We start from the raw sequence: 20,700 nt of genomic DNA on the forward strand, positions 1-20,700 counted from the left end.
CTCCTTGACCCTGCGACTGCCTGCTGCTGGACCCTCAGCCCTGCACCTGTTCCTGCTTCTACACCACCATCTTGCCTCTGGTCCTGACGTCCTCAGCCAGGGCTTCAACTGCCCGCCGACCGGACCGTGACAAGGAGAAGAGGGAGGCAGCCCTGATTTGCAGCAGGGCTTTGAGGAGTTGGAGGAAAGTCAAAGCTCAGAGATAGACGAACAGAGAAGTTGGGCTGTGTTAGAAGAACGGGGCGTGGGGGGGGGGCTGCAGCAGGGCAGCCAGATGACACATTGTCACTAGAAAGTATTTCTGATCCCCCTTCTCCCAGAACTTGGCGTTCGTTAAGAGTGCAGGAACAACGGTATCAGAGACATTTGACCATAGGGGGTTCACCGTAAGGGAAGACGCTGCTGCTGGGAAGGAGGGAGGAGGAGCCCAGTTTGGAGCAACACCACTGTTAAGGCTTGTTGCATTCTTTTGTCTCTCACTATTAGGATTGAATAAAACTCATTAAAAAGGACTCTACCTTGTTTTGTCTGCTCTTGCTGCACCTGGGGGAGGAACAGCTTTCCCAAAGCCTTGACAGAGCCTTGACAATGGGCTGCATTGACCGGCTCTGAGAATGGCAGACCTATTCTGCCCCAATCGTTGTATAAGCTGGGGGAACATGGAGGAGGGCAGAGAAAAAGAGACACTTTACTTCAACCTGGAGGTTCAGATATCAGCTCTAGGAATCTAAAGTTTGGAACTCCCTCCTGATGCATATCAAGGTAGGCATTGTCTCTATTATAATCTGGAGGTTTTCATCTCAGTTGTACAAGAGTTTAACTAGAAACGATGCTTTTATATAGCTTTTTAAATTGTAAATCGCTTTGGAGTGTTACATGGGAAGCAATTTACAAATGAGATTAAAACAAGGAAATGAACTAAATGTTGAGAATCATAGAATCATAGAGTTGGAAGAGACCACAAGTGCCATCCAGTCCAACCCCCTGCCAAGCAGGAAACACCATATTGCTTCTTCCTAATGAATGATTGGGTTTGTCTTTGCATCCGTTTAATGAGTTATATTTGTGGAGGCAAACAAAATGATTTATTCTGATATCACCCAGCACAGGATATTTATCCTGTTTCGCCCCAGATGACTGCAGAGTTCAGAACGAAGACAACACGAATAACGACACAGCAGTTCGCAACTAAGTGACCAGCTTCCAGAACCAGAGGTGATTTGTCCTGAATGTCAGAAAAGACAGGTTCTGAGGGATAAAGCATGTACAGGTCAAGGACAAACATGATATATCTTCATTAAATAGGACTGCCATGACAGAAATCAGAGGTGGACTGATTCATCATAACATTTCCTAGCTTAGATTTTTTTCCAGTCTATTTGCATTTTTGCCGCAACTTGCAACTTCTTCTTTAATCGAATTAATTCCTAAACAACAAACTGAGACAGGAAAGTACAATAATCCCTAATGATTTTGCAGATAGTCAAGCTTGTATTTCAGGGTTGTGTTCAAGCACCAAGAAGACCTGAGGAAATAAAAATGCCATAGCCTGGTGCCCAAAAACTGACAATGTTAATGCCAGGAGCCTCCCAAACTCCTGGCACACATCCACTTTAGGATCTTTTGATACTGAAATCTGAACAGCCTCCAAAATCTGGCACCTCAAGGATCAATGAGGACAACAAAGATTAATGGTATTAAAAGCAAATTAGCATACCTACACACACAAAGAGTGAACAGATGTTCATACGCGCTGTTGGTTCTAAAAGCCTCCCTAAAAATATAGAGCACAAGCAGGGTGCATTACACCTAGCCAAGAGAAGGGGGGCTGTGTGTCCACAGCAATAAAGGTAAATGATTCGGAAGCATCAGCCTTACGAGACTGCCAAAACACCAAGAAACTTCCAAAGGTGAATGTGTGAGCATGTGGGGGACTTTGTGGAAAGAAGCAAAGATAGGCACAATTTGTTGATTTTAATAAGATTAGTTTGGATGTGATTGGAAAAGGACAAAAAGTCCAGTTATGGAGAGCTCTACTCTGGGTGCCGTGATCTCACACAATTTCATGCGAACATCTCGCCTGAAAAAAGTGCTTTTCCCCCTGGAAAAAAGTGCTTTTTGGGGGGACTGCAACCTCGCATGGTCCCGAACAAAGCATATCTTTTGGGCTCCATAATCTTGCACAGAAGCACAGGTGGGAAGATGTGTGTCACTGTTTGGGCACTCAATATGTTGGAGGGCATGGAATGTCTATCCTCATATTTCAGACATGTATTTATATGGGTGGCTTTTGAAACACTTGACACACCAAAATCAACGTTAAACTAGCATAAAATGCAATTAAAACAAACAAACTGAAAGAGAAAACAGTATAAAACAGGCATAAAACCACTAAACACTTTGCCAGCCCTAAAGTCCTTTGCTTCTCCCACAATCTCCTCATTCACTAGCTAATGACATAATCATATTGCAAGTGACTGGCTGACTAACAGCATTCGACTCCCTATGATAGAAAACAGAGGGCTTATTCAGAGATTATATTCCGGTGGGACAGGAGTTTTCATCCTCACAGAAATGTAGTCTGTGAATAAGAATGATAAGAATAGCCCAGCTGGATCAGGCCAGAGGCTCATCGTGATCTCTTTTTTTATTTTCATTACACTATTCCACAGCATTCATTTCAGGGCAAAGGAATGACAACACAAAAGGGTTAAAAGTAGCAGGACTTCCTGTTTGAATAACTGCTATGAGTTGTAAATGGGGCTGTCTGTGAAAACTGTCCAGAAATATTAATTAGTCCAGAATATGGCTGTGAGGTTGCTAACTGGTTCTCAAGTTTTAGCTGCATCACTAAAAAAAATTTTTTTAACTTGATTTACTACCATATAAGTTTCTCTGACTTGCTTTTTTATTATATGGCAGCCTATAAGGGCTGGAGGGGGGGGGTACCTGGACTCCTTCAGTTCTGTCTGTTCTTGGGCAGCGCACAGAGTGTAAATTTAGCTCTGATATGACTACAATGAAGTTAGTATGCAACCAATGATTCATTTGCCCCATTTGCGCTCTCAGTTGATGTCATTTGGGAATGGCTGGCTGACGTGCTGAAATGCCTCAGGCACGCAGCATGGAAAAAACAAGGGAATCTTCTCTCATTACATGAGAAGAGGAAGAAGAGGAAGAAGAGGAAGAAGAGGAAGAAGAGGAAGAAGAGGAAGAAGAGGAAGAAGAGGAAGAAGAGGAAGAAGAGGAAGAAGAGGAAGAAGAGGAAGAAGAGGAAGAAGAGGAAGAAGAGGAAGAAGAAGAAGAAGAGGAGGAGGAGGAGGAGGAGGAGGAGGAGGAGGAGGAGGAGGAGGAGGAGGAGGAGGAGGAGGAGGAGGAGGAAGAGTTTGGATTTGATATCCCGCTTTATCACTACCCAAAGGAGTCTCAAAGCAGCTAACATTCTCCTTTCCCTTCCTCCCCCACAACAAACACTCTGTGAGGTGAGTGGGGCTGAGAGACTTCAGAGAAGTGTGACTAGCCCAAGGTCACCCAGCAGCACGTGTGGAGGAGCGGAGACGCGAACCCAGTTCCCCAGATTACAAGTCTACCGCTCTTAACCACTACACCACACTGGCTCATTATATGCTTTTGCAAGCAGCTATTTTATGAATGACCACCTTGAAATAATAAATCACTTCCTCAAAGTAAACTAAGAAAAACCAGCTATTGCTGTTCGGTAAATCACGCTATGCATCTCATTAGTCTAAAGAATGCTCAGGAGTTAGATGATTCTGCACAGGTAAGGCTTTAAGTCATCCAAAAGATGTCATGAATGATGGCCACCAGCTTGGACAGGATTCAGACAAATTCATTAAGGGTAAGGCTTCTGATGGCCACTAGACACAATGGCTATGTTATACCCCCCACTATTGGAGGCAGTACACTTCTGAATACCAGTTTCTGGGAATCATAAGTGGGGTGAATGCTCTTGCACTCAGCTACTGCTTACAGGCATCTGGTTGGCCACAGGGAAAGCAACATCCTAGATTAGATGAGCCATTGGCCTGATCCCTCAGGGTTCGTCTTATGCTTAACCATGCTTCCCTTCCCATTCATAGGTTGGGAATTGTAGTAAACAAAAAGTGAACTGAAGGAAAGGAAGCCTGCAACACACTTGGGGTGGAGACAGGCTATTTTTGAATGCACAGAATCATGGCCCAAGCCAAATCCCGTGGTCACTGCAAACCCGCAGTATTCAGTTCAGCTGTGCATGCAAAAAGCTGCCTTAGTGTGCAGTCCTTTATTGATGAATAAGAGTGATTGACTTTTTAACTGATTGACAGCCAGGCTATTTCTGGCATTGCCCAATTCCAAGCGTTTTCACTTACTGATTTGCCTTCTTCTAAGAATGCAAAGAGCAAAAACCACCCCATGAAGCAAATTCCACTACATAAAACACGTTTTACTGTCAAACCGAATGCATGACAAAGGTACCTTTAGAAAGGGCACATACAGGTGCTGTTAATTTCCACCACAGCTGTGGCTGTCCTGCGTCACCCATGTTTACCATATCCAGTGTCCCATCTGCTGCGGTGAAATGCAAGCCTGGGCTTTTTTTAAAAAAAGAACTCTGTCAGAGTAAGGATCCTCTTTCCATGTGAGAAATGCTTCCCATACTTTGCAGCATCATAAATTCCCACCACCATCTATTTAAATCCCTGCCATTCCCTTCTGCCAGTTACTTGCCACAGGGCAGTCGTAACTAAGTGGTGTTAATGCAGGGATGGGTAAGGAAGCCACAGGCAACACAATGTCTCCAGAAGAACAGCTGAAGAAGAACACGCCTGCCCAGAGGGCCATCAGAAAGATCCGGACGGCTAGCCTCGTCATCAGCTTGGCACGGGGTTGGCAGCAGTGGGCATCTGACCACCATACGAAGCAAGTCCAGGAGCCCAGTGGGTGGGTGCCCTCTGAGGAGAACCCCCCAAGGGAGAGGGTATTTCCCAAACCACCAACCGATTTCAAGAAAGACCAATCGAAAGATGGAGTGTCCTTTCCATCAGTACATCAGGAGCCAAAGGAAGACGGAGAGCAGGCGTCAAGTGAATCAAGCGAAGCCCTCCAGAAACTTAACATCAGAAGCAAAGAGGTGACAAAGACCGTTGTAAGCAAAGCCTACGAAAGAGGCAGTGGCGTGAGTCTCCTCAGCGACAAGTATGAAAGAGACAATGGGTGTTCGTCAACAGACAAGAGCGCCGAAGACATTGATAAGCTTCTTAGTGGCAAAATGTCCCCTACAAGGAGGAGGAAGTGTTCTAACCTGGTGTCGGGGCTGACTAAGGGGTGGAAACAGATGGAACAGGAAGAAAAGGCCGATGAACCAGAACGACAGAATTATCGTAGCGACAGCTTAGATACCGAGGACAGCGGTTATGGAGGAGACGCAGAGGACAAGCTGGATGCTGACAACAGTAGTCAAGAAATACGGACCGTGAGGATAAAACGGCCTTCATCATCACTGTGAGTAACTGTTGAGTTTTCCAAGTGTAGGTCTGGGTGGGCTTCAAAAGGGCTGCTTCACCCAATGAGCCTGCCAGGTGGAGGACCCCCCCCCCTTGAAACTGCTTCCATCTGATGGATGCTTTATTTATTAAAGGCATTTATTATTATTTAAGGCATCTATAGACCACCTAATCATTTGCATTTCTGCGAAGTGGGCTCATGTTCAGTCGTCACTGCGATGTCTCTCCCAGGAACATTTTGGCAGTGGATGGAGTGGATGGAGAATAAGTCATTGGGTGTGTGATGACCTGGTCAGCACAATGGCCCATGTAAGAACCCGTGAGGAGTCCTCACACAGAAGCAGTTCCCAGTGACCTTTGGGTATAGCAGATGCTAACATGCACAGTAAAATATTTTTTTTTAAAGGAAACATAAGAATAGGCATATTTTGGTGCAGCTGTTGTTAGCTGGAGGTTTGGCAACTATCTTTGAAATAACCCCAACAATGGAAATACTAGGCTATGGTTGGCGGGTTCTAATGTAGTCACATGACTGCTCCAGACTGCCAGAGTTTTGCAGGAGAGGTTCAGTTGCATACAGCAAACATTGGTTTGCACAATTAAAGTGGATTAAAACACTCTGCTGCAACAAATCCACTGGAAAAGGTTATCTGGAAGACCCCTGAACCTACATTACTTGGGGTCAGCCAACTTGGGTAACTCTAGCACTGGTGTTATAGTTTTCAGATGTTTCCATCTGTTAGCTAGGTGCCTCCATGAAGTACAAACAAAAAGCATGGATGCAACAGCCCACTGCTCCTGTTTGTTCTCAACACCTGATATTCATGCCTCTGGAAATGAATGTTCTATTTAGCTTTATCATACCTAAGGACTGTTGCTAGATCTATCATCCATTAATTTGTATAATCCTTTTTCTTTAGCCAATGAGTTTAGTGGCCACTAACATGCCACATGGCTAAACATCCTATTTTGTAATCTACTGCATGTATAGAGAGATTACAGAGGGCTCAAACTTCGGCTATCACAGATCTATAATGATTGATGATGATAGATAGATAGTTACTACTAATACTCTACAATTAATTACCCTCCACTCACCTCTAAAAACAAAGTAAAACAACTGTTTTAATACATAACTGTTAGAATAGCTACTTCTAGTATCCTAGTGGACGAAAGTTTGTACTAGCCACTTGCAGAGACAGAAAGAGATGCTTATTAGCTCACTCTGTAGGAGAAAGCTGCACACAGCTGGATTTTGCCCTGCCCCTCCCTCACAACTGGCCTTTATGAAATGCCAATTATCCATACAATGCAAATCTGGAAAGAGGGACAATTTCCGATCTGTTGTTTGCCGGAAGAAAAACTACTGCAAAGTACCTATAGCTGTGTGCAGCCACTTCACCTGCCCTGCCCTGCCCTGCCCTGCATAGAAGAATAATGACTGCAACATTTTCTTTGCTTAAAAAAGAAAGAAAAGCATTTGGCAGAACCACATGAGCTGCCACCAGACGTGTCATGTAGCAATTGAACACACCAAAGGAATAATGACAAGGACAGGAAGTGATTTATAGGATGGGTTCACGACACCTGCAGTTCTGTACTTTCCCCACATTTACTTTTCAGATTCAGTGCCCTTCAACTTAAGCTACCATTCTCACACAGCTACATAGATGAAAGGGTGGTGGTTTTGAAAAACCTTTCGGTTTTTGCATTGCTGATCATTTCCATACATAGGAACATTAGAAGCCGGATTATACTGAGTCAGACCATTGGCTATCTAGCTCAGTATTGTCCACACTGATTGGCAACAGTTCTCCAGGGTTTAAGGCAGGATTCTCTCTCCGCACTCAGAGATGCTAGGGTTCAAACCTGGCGCCTTCTGCGTGTAAAGCAGATGGATCCTCTGCCACTGAGCTATGCTCCTTTACCAGCTGGAGGGGATGCGGGTGGCGCTGTGGTCTAAACCACTGAGCCTCTTGGGCTTGTCGATCAGAAGGTCAGCGGTTCGAAACCCCACGACGGGGTGAGCTCCCGTTGCTCTGTCCCAGCTCCTGCCAACCTAGCAGTTCAAAAGCATGGCAGTGCAAGTAGATAAATATTTCCCACTGTGGTGGGAAGGTAAACAGCGTTTCTGTGCATTCTAGCACTTTTTACAGTCCTCCGCTGTGCCAGAAGCGGTTTTGTCATGCTGGCCACATGACCCAGAAAGATGTCTGTGGACAAACGCCGGCTCCCTCGGCCTGAAAGTGAGATGAGTGCCACAACGCCATAGTTGCCTTTGACTGGACTTAACTGTCCAGGGGCCCTTTATCTTTTTTAGCTTTCACCAGCTGGACCTTGAAATCCTGAACCAAATCACAGTCTTGGGAGTCCCCAAAGTCCCAAGGCATTCCTGTACTGACTGTTGCTTTTTTAAAATGTCATATTCAGTTATTATAAATGTACCCAGAGATATAGCTATAACAAGTTTGCTTGTTTCCTTTTATCAGTTTACAAAAAGAATAAAACAAGAAGCTCGGGGTTCATCCCTCCAGTCCCCAAACATTATCCTCACAATTCCCCTTGTGAGATTGGCTGGCTATATCCTCACTGAAAGTTCATGAAATATTAGTCTGATATTGACAATACTCACCAAATTTTGGACATTCACTGTAACTTAAATAATTGACATAAAATAGCAACACACCTTGTCCTGCAGTCATAGCTGCCATGTTATCCCTTTTTTAAAGGGATTTTCCCTTATGCTGAATAGGCTTCCTCGCGAGAAAAGGGAAAACTTGGCAGCTATGCCTGCAGTAGAGGCAGGGAGAGAACAATCAAATGATATTTATCTATTTCGGAATGCTCCTAATCTAGTCTGTTTTACCTCCAGAGCAACCTGGACCCCCCCCCATTCTATTACCAAGCTGGCTTCTTCACTCATTTCTGTATCCCTGCATACTCACTCACACCTGTTTAAACAGGGTGTAAATCTATCACAGAAGTGGGGTACTGGCTTTCGCACCCACTTGAGACTCTGTAAAACCTTCAAGCTGTCAAGGATCATGGCCAGTCCACTCACCCACTTGAACTAGAAACCTAAAATTAAGACTGGTGGGATATTGCCAAGCAGGCAAGCTTCCTGATTTTTTTTTAATATAAAAACTTGTATGCATGCCTCAGTTAACTTTCACAAATGTTGAGTGATCATCCCTGATGAAAACGGATAGAAAGCATAAAGAGAGAAACCGTTCTCAGAGGAATCTGTCTGGAGGATATAGTTCTGTAGTCTTCATTTTGCAATGGCCCAACATTTCTATTCTGTATTCCCAGTAATGTTGGATGGCTCCATTGCTAATTCAGAACTATTCCTGAAAAGAAGAGGGTCAAATTTGCCATGCATATACAATTTCCACGAAACAGCCCATTCAGTTCATCCTGGAGCCAGCCGAGATTAACACGAACTACTCACTAAAAATAAAATGCAACTGTGGTGATGATGTAAGTAACCTTTAGCCAGAGTCACATGAACTTCTCAAATATTTTCTGAAGAGCTTCGCTTTAACACGGCTCTTCAGAAGCAATAAAGATTTATTTTATTTTAATTTAATTTTGCTGGCTCCCAACATAGGATTTTCTCTGGTGCTGTTTTTATTATATCTGTCAATTCTTTTGTTTTTAACATCCCTCCGTAAAGGTACCTAGCACTAAAAAAGTGTGCTAGAAATATATTAATAAGGATTAGTATGTACCTTAAAATCTAAAGAGCAGCTGAATGAAGAGACTTAGGCCAATACAGAGTAATGGTTAGGATGGTAGACTAGGATCTCAGAAACCAGGGTTCAAATCTTCAGTCAGCCATGAATCATACTGGTCACCTTAGGTAGGCCAGTCATTTCCCCCACCCCACCCGGCCGCCACCGCCCTTTTTCAGCATAGCCTATCTCACTGAGGAGTTGTAAGGATAAAGTCCAGCAGACATACCTTTGCTCTTCCTCCAATGTGATTGTAATTGTGTGAGGGGGGAGCACTAAAAAGGGCTTCTGGGATGGTGCCCAGGCTACCCCAAGGGCACCCAGTGAGCTTTATGGATGACTAGGGTTTAAACTCAGGTCTCCCTGTTCTTATTTTGACATACACCACAATGGCTCTCAACAAGATCACTGCTATATACTGTAGTAATGGGTATACCCTATTGGCTTCACTGTAGGCAGTTTGGATGGAGAATAGAACGTTTGCATCCAGCTCCACCAGAATTCAGTTCAATCCACTCCTGACATGTACCACAAGGTCTAGAGCAGCCTAGTGCCCTTCTCAATGGCACAGGGCTGTGAAACACAAAGATCCTTTCCTGACCCTCAAGATGTTGCTGAACAGCAGTTCATGGCCAACAGTTAGGGATGTGCTAGAGGACCACATGTTCCTGCCTCTTTCTCAGACCATGTGAAGTTGTAGACTAGAGTTGCTGGTAAATGCCCTTAGGCGCCATGTCTGTTAATGCTACCAGCCTCAGGCAGAAGCCCAGTGCTGGATTAAACCCCGTGGAGGCAGTCAAAATCTCATGGTCCCCCTTGTGCATGCTCTAGTGGGATAATATTGAACTGAGAAATCTTGATTGTAATTTTCTTTCCAGATCAAATCAATATTATTTTGATCTATTATTGCCATCCCCCTAAAAAGCACAGGGCCCATAAGGCAGTGCCTATTTGGTAATCTGGCACTGCATAGGCCACATTCACACTGTACATTTAAAGCATGATGGTACAACTTTAAACAGTCCATGGCTTTCCCCAAATAATTATGGGAACAGGAGTTTGATCCGTTTCCAGGGAGTTCTTGGGAGACCCTTATTCCCCTCACAGAGCTGCAATCCCCAGAGTTCCCTGTAAACATTAAGACATTCTGGGAATTGTAGTTCTGTGAGAATATGAGTCTCCTAAAAACTCTCAGCACCCTTAATGAACAATAAGGAAGCCATGACTATTTAAAGCGGTCCCTTCTGTGATGCTTCTGTAGTGTGCCTGTGGCCATAGCGAGGGTGATGCTCTGTGGGTCCCAGTTTTGTTTCTGATAATACTTCTGACCCAATCAATTGATGTTTCCCAGCATTCGGCTGCTAATAGGACAGAGGACTCAGCTGGCCCTTCATAATAAAAAATGAATGAATAAATAAAGGGAAACAGAAGCAGGAAGTGTCACAGCAGAAGATTCCTATGGGAAAGGAAGAGAGAGTCGGTGTTAGAGTATGTTTGTGTGTCAAAGCAGCAAACCAAAAGCAAAATAAGTGGTGCTAATCTAGCCCACTAAGGAGAAGATTAAAATGGGAAGGTGATAATAGTATTTAGTTTGAAAGGAGGATTGAAAGAACTAAGTGGGAAGAATTGGGGGTGGGGGTGGGGAAAATGTAAGTAGAGGCACAAAGCAATCAGAAGTTTTAAAATAGGATCTGGAACTTAAGGCATCTTTGCAGCTGCTTTCCTTTCCCTGACCGCTTCCAGCCTTTGTAACTTTGCAGGAATCAGACAAGGAGGAAGGGAAGGCATGCAAGGCCCAAGAGGTCATAGACCGGGAGATTGGGAGAGGACTGCTGCTGTATGTGCATCCGCCCTCTGCATGACTGAGCAGATAGCAAAGATATCAGAAAGAAGGTTCAGAATATAGGTGCTTTGGTTCAGAATATAGGTGCTAAAATGGGTTTTCCCCCTCCCTGAAGCCTAGGAGTACCATTTCACTTAACGTATTTCACATACGTTATCATTGGACTTGTAACAACGGAGGGACATTCAAGCAGATGCAATGCTGTTCAGACTGACCTTTCCAAGTATTCAGAGCTATAGCTGAATGGCAGCATGCAAGGTTGTCCAGGAATTCGGAAAACAGAAGCAGTGGTTTCAGAAGGGAGATGGCTGTAAATAGGAGCTGGGGGGAGGGATGGACAAAACTAGGAGCGAGGGGCCCCTTTTGCTGTCAAGGGCTGCATTCAGCTTACCCTACCCCTAGCTGCATTAAAGCCTTTTCATTGGAATTATGCCACCCCCAGCAACTCCCCATAGTCTGGGTAAAGATGATCGGGAGATAGAAGTCTAGATGGGAGGTGTAGTTTTCTACAGGGCTAGAGGAGGTGTGAAAGGAAGGCCCCAGCTGTATCATATCTTAGCCCTTAATGTACCAAATTTTAAGATTCCGTGGGCACAGAGATGCTTTTGGTTCCTGTGCCGTTAACAGTGAAATTTGTTTCCTCGGGATCTTCCAGTGGAACTGTGAAGAAATTTCGATTTGGAGGTGCTGACACGGGAAAAGTGTGGTTTTATGTATGTTTTATTATACTACAGCACTGTGTGGTATAGTGGTTAGAGTGCTACAATGTCTGCCCTGGAACTCAGAATCATAGGACTGTAACAACAACAACAACAACAACAACAACAACAACAACAATTATAATTTATTATTTATACCCCGCCCATCTGGCTGGGTTTCCCCAGCCACTCTGGGCGGCTTCCAATAGAAAAATAAAATAAAATAATCGATTAAACATTAAAAGTCTCCCTAAACGGGGCTGCCTTCAGATGTCTTCTAAAAGTCTGGTAGCTGTTTTCCTCCTTGACATCTGTTGGGGGGGGCGTTCCACAGGGCGGGCACCACCACCGAGAAGGCCCTCTGCTTGGCTCCCTGCAACTTGGCTTCTCGCAACGAGGGAACTGCCAGAAGGCCCTCGGTACTGGACCTCAGTGTCCGGGCAGAACGATGGGGGTGGAGACGCTCCTTCAGCTATACTGGACTGAGGTCATTTAGGGCTTTAAAGGTAGAGTTGGAAGGTACCTGAGGGTCATCTAGTCCAACCCCTTGCAATGCAGGAATCTCAACTAAAGCATCCCTGACAGGTGGCAATTCAACTTCTACAAAAAAAAAAAATCAGTGATGGAGAGTCCACCACCCTCCAATGGAGTCCGTTCCACTGTCAAACAGCTTTTACTGTCAGAGAGTTCTTCCTAAAGTCTAGTCGGAATCTCCTTTATTGTAACTTGAAGCCATTGGTTCAGAGCAGGGAAAAAACAAGCTTGCTCCATGAAATGACCTTGTGACCATCATTCACTTTCAGCCAAACTCCCTCAGAGGTGTGTTGAGAGGATCAGGTAAGGTTGCCCCCCGCCTGAACTCATGGGATAAAGAACCATGCAGATGCAGCAAATAATAAGCTAAATAAAGGGTTATTATTCTTGACAGGAAAATAGTAATAATGCAATCCTGAACAAAATCTGGCGTTCTAAGATAAAAGAGATGGCAAGAAGACAGTTGTAAGCATGCTCAGCTGAAGTTATTATAAAGATGTAACTTTTAGAATTGGTGATAACATGCCACCTAGTGGCCTGCCCTTTAAAGCAAAAGATGAGCAACACTAAAAAGCATTCCTGTAGCATCCTAAAAATTCAATATAGGAAATCATAAACTATATGATCAGCGTGTTGGTTGAACTAACTGGACGCTTTTAAATTCATTATTCACAATAGTGGACTGTTTCTGGCTGGATCATAATAGAGAAATGATTTTTGATATGAATTTTACAGATGCTGCACAATTGGCTGTGTTTATTTCTCCATTTAGAAATCAGTTTCTCTCTCTCAGGACTGATGCATTAGCCAGATGCTGCCTAAGATCACAATTGGCTTTACCAAATGGCTGTTAAGTACTTTCCTTTGATGCCCAGATCTCTTTGAGGTCCAAACAAACATACTCATGGCTACTGTCAGAGGCGCTGATGTGACTACTCTAGAGTAACGACTCCTCGCAGCATACTCTTTTTAGACTTTTATTAAGTGCTGATTATTTACAGTGGTCAGAGCGATCTATATACATGCTTACGGTGAGGTGTCAGAACCTCCGAATGGAGATTGGCGCGTTTTCTTCCAGCAAAGAAGCTTTGGGAGACCCAGCCTCTTCCCCCTACGTTTGCGTCGCAATTCCGGAGTTGGGGGAATTGGCCTTCCCCCCGTGCTCACACCTTCCTGTCCCACCTGGGGCATGGGCTCCGCAACCTTGCCTGAGCCCCGGACACCCCTTCCTGACTCTCCGCTGGAGGCAGAGCTCTCCCTGCTCTCCCCAGCGCTTGGGGATGGGCTGGAACTTAAGATGGGAGGGACTTCCCTGTATCCCTTGTCCCTCACAGCTACCATAAGGTTTCTTTCTTTCCGGACAAAGGCAAGGTGATACAGTAATAGGAAGTTGTCTTTCTATCTTCCCAATCTCCTCTTTCATATGCATAACCTTTGAAGTCTAGGGATGCAAGAGGTTTGTGCCTGGGAAGTTTGTTTATGTTTATTGCTACTTCAAAGCTGCTTTGAAACTTCACTCTCTGTCCACCTGAGAACATGGGGAGTTACATGGGCTAGTTGGAGGAATGTGATTGGTTTTTTTTTTAATTCTGTCATGCTTCCTTTGTGTGTAATAAACGACCTGGCACGAGGAGAGGACTCCACTCTCCACATGCACTCGGGGCATGCTCAGAGTCTTGCTGGCAAAACTCTGGCTACCTTTGAAGGTGACCCGGAAACTACAATTAATCCAGAATGCGGCAGCTAGACTGGTGACTGGGAGCAGCCACCGAGACCACATAACACCGGTCTTGAAAGACCTGCATTGGCTCCCAGTACGTTTCCGAGCACAATTCAAAGCATTGGTGCTGACCTTTAAAGCCCTAAACGGCCTCAGTCCAGTATACCCAAAGGAGCGTCTCCACCTCCATTGTTCTGCCCGGACACTGAGATCCAGTGCCGAGGGCCTTCTGGCGGTTCCCTTGCTGCGAGAAGCCAAGTTACAGGGAACCAGGCAGAGGGCCTTCTCGGTAGTGGCACCCGCCCTGTGGAACGCCCTCCCACCAGATGTAAAAAAACAACAACCCAACTACCAGACTTTTAGAGGACATCTGAAGGCAGCCCTGTTTAGGGAAGCTTTTAATCTTTAAGAAATTAGTGTATTTTAATATTTCTGTTGGAAGCCGCCCAGAGTGGCTGGGGAAACCCAGCCAGATGGGTGGGGTATAAATAATAAATTATTATTATTATTGTTATTATTATTATTTGTTTTATTTTCCCTTACCCCATTATTCCCTACACTGATGCACTCCTACACATTCCGTTGCCATTTAATGCAGTTCAAAAAACCATCTATTTCTTGGTTCTTTCAGTGCAAACAGAAACGTCAAGGGCTCCAAGAAATACAGCCCAGTCCACAATCTGAGAGGGAGATGGGAAGAGTGGGCAGATGAGCACATGAGCACACAAAAGCTCAATCCTTTCAGTGAGGAGTTTGATTATGACCTGGCCATGTCCACCCGCCTGCGCAAAGGAGATGAAGGCTATGGCCGTCCTAAAGAAGGCACAAAAACGGCAGAAAGGGCCAAGAGAGCGGAGGACCATATCCACCGAGAGATGAAAGACATGTGCTTCATCATCAGAACGATGGCTCGTCACCGCCGGGATAGCAAGATCCAAGTCACTTTTGGTGACCTGTTTGACAGATACGTCCGTATTTCGGATAAGGTCGTTGGAATACTCATGAGGGCCAGGAAGCATGGGATGCTGGACTTTGAAGGAGAAATGTTGTGGCAAGGCCAGGATGACCATGTGATAATAACTTTGCTGGAATAATGCTATTCTTCATGGGATAACCCAAAACATATTGATTCCTGGTAACTCGGGTCAACTATTATGTTGACTACTCCAGCTGAGACATCCAAGTTCTTCTTGGGGTAGCCAGTGTTTTGGACTACGATTCCCATCAGTCAGCACACCCATTGGTCAGATCATGGGACCTGTAGTCCGTAAGAGCTAGAGGACATCATGTTGAATGCCTCTGTCATAGAAATAGTCAGAATCTCTTCCTGTTAAGTAATGCCTACATGTTACTAGCAAGTTCATGCTTCTTCAGTCAGTTTTATAAGGCTGAATTGCACAAAGTAGACTAGCATATAAGGCAGGCACCCCCAAACTCGGCCTTCCAGATGTTTTGGGACTAAAACTCCCATCATCCCTAGCTAACAGGACCAGTGATCAGGGATGATGGGAACTGTAGTCCCAAAACATCTGGGGGGGGCCAAGTTTGGGGGTGCTTGATATATGGGAATGAAGTTCACATTATTCTATAAGAATGCAAGTAGCTTTGCATCTGTTCAATATATACTGTATGCTTGTTGGGTTTAAAAGGGATAACAGCAGCAAATCTATTAATATTTGGAAGTAATGTTCAAGTACCCTGATACCTCAGTTTTAAAACTAAATCAGTGGAATCCTAGACTAAGTCTAATAAACTTAGCATTACTTATATAAACTGTGCAATATACCCATTTACATTTACTAAGTCACTATAAACTTCAGGATTGCATCCATTTTATACACTATGTAAGTCAACCTGTAGCTGCTTCAAAATGTATAGCTGGACTATTTTGCTGTGTTTAATTATTTATTTTTATAACTATGTATTTATTATGCTGATTGACAGTGCTTGAAAAATATGGGATAGCCTCCAGATAAACAGTATTATACTTTTACTGTTTAATGTTAAAATGTACCAAAACAAAACCTACCCCTACCCCCATGTTCTCTTTCAAACTGAAAGATCACACATCTTCTTACAGAAGAAAAAAAGATGTGACTATTTTCAGTCATAAAGCTAATATTGTAAGAAATGTTTTTCAGGCATTACAGATAGGTTGGTGAAAATGTTTTGACTCACAATACAAACTTATTTATTTGCAGTAAATTCCTTATTTTGCTAAGGAATAAATTCCTTGCATATATAGGCATGGAATGAGACTTTAGAGATTTGCATACTAACATTGTTTGCAAAACAATGTGTTTTGAAATACGTGGTGAAAAAAGGCAATACTCTCCTTGAACAAAAAAATTGATTGCTTTGAGACTGCAAGATTGAGTTCTAATGTACTACTTCATCTCTCTCTATATGCAATTTCATCTTTGAAGATTGTTTGCCCTTTATAATGCCATTATTTGTTTAGGTTCTATACAGGTGTGTGCATTTTAAAGCTGCTTGGGTACCAGCAGTTCTCTAGAATGGGGTCACAAGTGTCCCCAGTCTGCAGATTGCAAGAGTAAGTTGTCAAAAATTAATGTGTTGGATACTATTTCTGCCAAATACAAAAACCATCAATCATCAAATACTTCTTGTTCTTTTACATTAGCAAGAAAGCATTATACACTCTCTCTCTGGTTGAATCCAACGCTAGGCCAACCCAAAGTTGACCCATTGAAATCATAAACTAAATAAAAGGTAAGGGTACCCCTGACCATTAGGTCCAGTTGTGACCGACTCTGGGGTTGCGGCGCTCATCTCGCGTTATTGGCTGAGGGAGCCGGTGTACTGCTTCCAGGTCATGTGGCCAGCATGACAAAGCCGCTTCTGGCGAACCAGAGCAGCGCACTGGTAAATGCCGTTTACCTTTCCGCTGTAGTAGTACCTATTTATCTACTTGCACTTTGACGTGCTTTCAAACTGCTAGGTGGGCAGGAGCTGGGACCGAGCAACGGGAGCTCACCCTGTCGCGGGGATTCAAACCGCCAGCCTTCTGACTGGCAAGCCCTAGGCTCAGTGGTTTAACCCACACGGCCACCCGTGTCCCCTAAATTAGTCATGTCCTAATTTCAATGGATCTACTCTGAATAGGACTAGCACTGGATAAAACTTTATGCACACGCGCGCACGGTGGGTTCCATTGCATTATTCTGTTTGGAAGCTATCCATTAAGGTGTTGCTTATTGATTACTATACTATATGGCGACATGCAGAAAGCAGAGCAACTGTTGCCTATTTCTCCTGAGTCACTGGAGACGGTCCACTACAGAAATTTCTCACCATAACAATCACAGGGGGTTAATCCTAGATTAAAATGCTGAATCATCCATCTCAGTCAGCATCCTTTCTAGCAATGGCCAGCAAAATGTCCACTAAGAACTTATAAGCACCACAGAAGGGAACAACCCTACCCGTGAGCAGTACCCAGTTGTATCACCTCTGAACATGAAACATCCATGCAAGCATCATAGCTGTTAGTCATCTCAGTTCCTTTGATTCAAGTTACAGGTAGGTAGCCGTGTTGGTCTGAGTCGAAACAAAATTAAAAAATTCCTTCAGTAGCATCTTAAAGACCAACTAAGTTTTTATTTTGGTACGAGCTTTCGTGTGCATGCACACTTCTTCAGATACCTTTGATTCAAGTTACCGTAAGTCCAGCAACCCCCTGAGATGAGGGTGCTTGAAAAGATTTGCAGATGCAATTGTAGTCAAAGTTATCAGTAAGTATTGATCAACATGAACTCTGCATACAGCTACAATGAAAAAAATATTTTTGTTGGGTTAAACTTGAATGGTCTTAGGAACCGAGACACCGCTCCTCTATCCGTCTCCAGGCGGGTCCGCCCACATGCAGATACGCTTGTCAGCGGCAGGAGCAGCATCCGGAACCCCAGGGAGAGACCCGCAAAGCATCCTGGGGGGTGTAGTTCTTTCCACTAGAAAGGGGAGGGTAAAGGGGGGGGGAGGTGGTGGTAGCAGCGGCAACAACGACTTTAAAGAGGCGGGATGGATGCTGGTGGGCTGTGCAAAGCTTGGTGGCTTTGCTTCGGATCCCTTCTCCCACATTGTGGGTTCTCACGGCCCCCGCCGTTTCCAGCTTGCATGCAACCGCGATGATGCGGGAGAGGGGAGGGCTGGTGAGCAGGGGGGTGGGGGAAGGTTACAAGCCGTGAATTGCAAAGTCGCTGTGGGATCCTCAATAGGGGCCTGTGCATGTGGGTGGAATGGAACACTTGGCGGGGCGTGACACCAGCTCTGCTCCTGGATCCAGGCACGATTCGAGGTAGATTTAGAAAAAATAAAACCAAAAATCCCCCTTTCCATTGCACCCGGCACGACTCAAACTGCTCCCCTCCCCACAAAAAAAGAAAGATCAGCTGCAACTTCTCTCCCCCTCCCTTACCGTGGTGCCTGACTTAAGGAAAGTTTGGCCCTTCAGTATAGTAATTTTATCCATGCACAATTTGCCCATTCATAGTACAGGTATACAAACCATACTTTGCAGGGAATGTTTGATGGGCTCAGGGATATACAGTATTTTTTAATAAAGAAAATAAATAAAAACACCCCTGTGATTAACAAACTAGTTACTGTTTATGTGTCACCATTGCCCTCTTAATGGTGGGAATTGGAAGTGCGACTCGTGTGCCTCAAGCCCATATACAGCTCTCTCGCCTTGGCTCTGGGGCAGGGAGCGCTCCACGCTGGCATTGTGGGGTAGGAGGGTTCCCCTGAGGCCCACCCTCCTGTTGCCTCAGACGAAGCGTTCAAATTTGTAACAATGAAAATACATCCTGCATATCAGATATTTACATTACGATTCATAACAGTAGCAAAATTACAGTTATGAAGTAGCAACGAAAATAATTTTATGGTTGGGGGTCACCACAACATGAGGAACTGTATTAAAGGGTCGCAGCATTAGGAAGGTTGAGAACCACTGGGTTAAAGGGAGATTCTAACTAGGTAAAAATTTCTAAGGGCCTTTATAAACCTGTAAGATACTATTGGACTGCAAGAAGATCAAACTGCAAGAAGATCATGGACTGCAAGAAGATCAAACCTATCCATTCTTAAGGAAATCAGCCCTGAGTGCTCCCTGGAAGGACAGATCGTGAAGCTGAGGCTCCAATACTTTGGCCACCTCATGAGAAGAGAAGAATCCTTGGAAAAGACCCTGATGTTGGGAAAGATTGAGGGCACTAGGAGAAGGGGACGACAGAGGACAAGATGGTTGGACAGTGTTCTCGAAGCTACGAACATGAGTTTGACCAAACTGCGGGAGGCAGTGCAAGACAGGAGTGCCTGGCGTGCTCTGGTCCATGGGGTCACGAAGAGTCGGACACGACTAAACGACTAAACAACAACAACAAAGATACTATTGACACCTAATACTGTCTACAATGATACTAGGGAAAGTATTTCGTCTATTATGAAAAGACAAAGTATTGGATTTTTCACCCTCTATGCTTCAACTTCAGAAGAAACGGGCAAGAAAAACCAATAAATTCAAATAGCATTTTGCAGGGGCACCAATTTCTAGAACCTTATCACATGGGGTGGCATTCAATTAAGTTTCACTGAGAGTAGCCCTACTGGGTTTAATGGATCCTAGTCATGGTCATTAGTTTCAATGGGTCTACTCTGTATAAACTTTAATTGAATACCACACACTGTTTCTCAGTTCTCAGTTCTTCCAATGTGGATGCAATTGTCCCCAAATACTGGTAGAATAAACACATGGGTGTCGGGGAGAGGAGCTGAAACACAATGCAATTCAAATCTCATGATGACAAAAATTTGGACCGTGTGTCCTGCCCCTCCCTCCCATTTGATACATTTGATTCCAACCATTGACAAGGGGTTAAGAATTTGAAGCATGGAACTACTGGTAAATAAAATACAAGAGGGGCCTGGAACAAAATACTGTACTGCAATGTGGAATATTCCTAGACAATGTCTCCAAATAGCCATTCCAACCTGTTTTCAGTTCATCATCCATGAATGCAGCCACTGAAGATTTTCAGTCCTCACTGGGTGTCTTGGGGTTTTTTGGGAGGAGGGGGGTTTAAATTTTTATTTCTGCACAGCTTGGGATCATCCCAAATCTGTTCAAACCTCCCTCTTGTGCATGGATGGTGCTGTTTTTTTGCTACTGAGCTCCGGCATTCACACTCAGACAATTGGAAAATAAGAGGTAGAATCATACGAATTTTAGGGTTGGAAGGGATCCTGAGGGTCATATAGTCCAACCCCCTGCAAAATGCAGGAATCCCAACATGCAGTCCCCCATCCAAATTGAAACCATACCGGTAACAATTCCTTCTTTCCTTCGTGAAATTTGTGTGTGTGGGTTAAACCACAGAGTCTAGGGCTTGCTGATCAGAAGGTCGGCGGTTCGAATCCCTGCAATGGGGTGAGCTCCTGTTGTTCAGTCCCAGCTCCTGCCAACCTAGCAGTTCGAAAGCACATCAAAGTGCAAGTAGATAAATAGGGACCACTACAGTGGGAAGGTAAACGGCGTTTCCGTGTGCTGCTCTGGTTCACCAAAAGCAGCTTTGTCATGCTGGCCACATGACCCGGAAGCTGTCTGCGGACAAACGCCGGCTCCCTCGGCCTATAGAGCGAGATG

At 44.5% G+C, this 20,700-nt stretch overlaps 1 protein-coding gene across 1 annotated transcript; it reads left to right on the plus strand.

Moving 5' to 3' along the window:
* The first annotated feature begins 4,695 nt into the window (after window positions 1-4,695).
* ABRA (actin binding Rho activating protein) lies at window positions 4,696-16,654 on the plus strand. The gene is made up of 2 exons (XM_035125776.2): window positions 4,696-5,502; window positions 14,665-16,654. The coding sequence occupies exons 1-2, from the start codon at window positions 4,766-4,768 to the stop codon at window positions 15,125-15,127; spliced, it is 1,200 nt and encodes a 399-aa protein (XP_034981667.1). The 5' UTR covers window positions 4,696-4,765; the 3' UTR covers window positions 15,128-16,654.
* Window positions 16,655-20,700: the final 4,046 nt, after the last annotated feature.

Source organism: Zootoca vivipara, chromosome 8 (assembly GCF_963506605.1).
Source record: "Zootoca vivipara chromosome 8, rZooViv1.1, whole genome shotgun sequence".
NCBI classification, from domain to species: domain Eukaryota; kingdom Metazoa; phylum Chordata; class Lepidosauria; order Squamata; family Lacertidae; genus Zootoca; species Zootoca vivipara.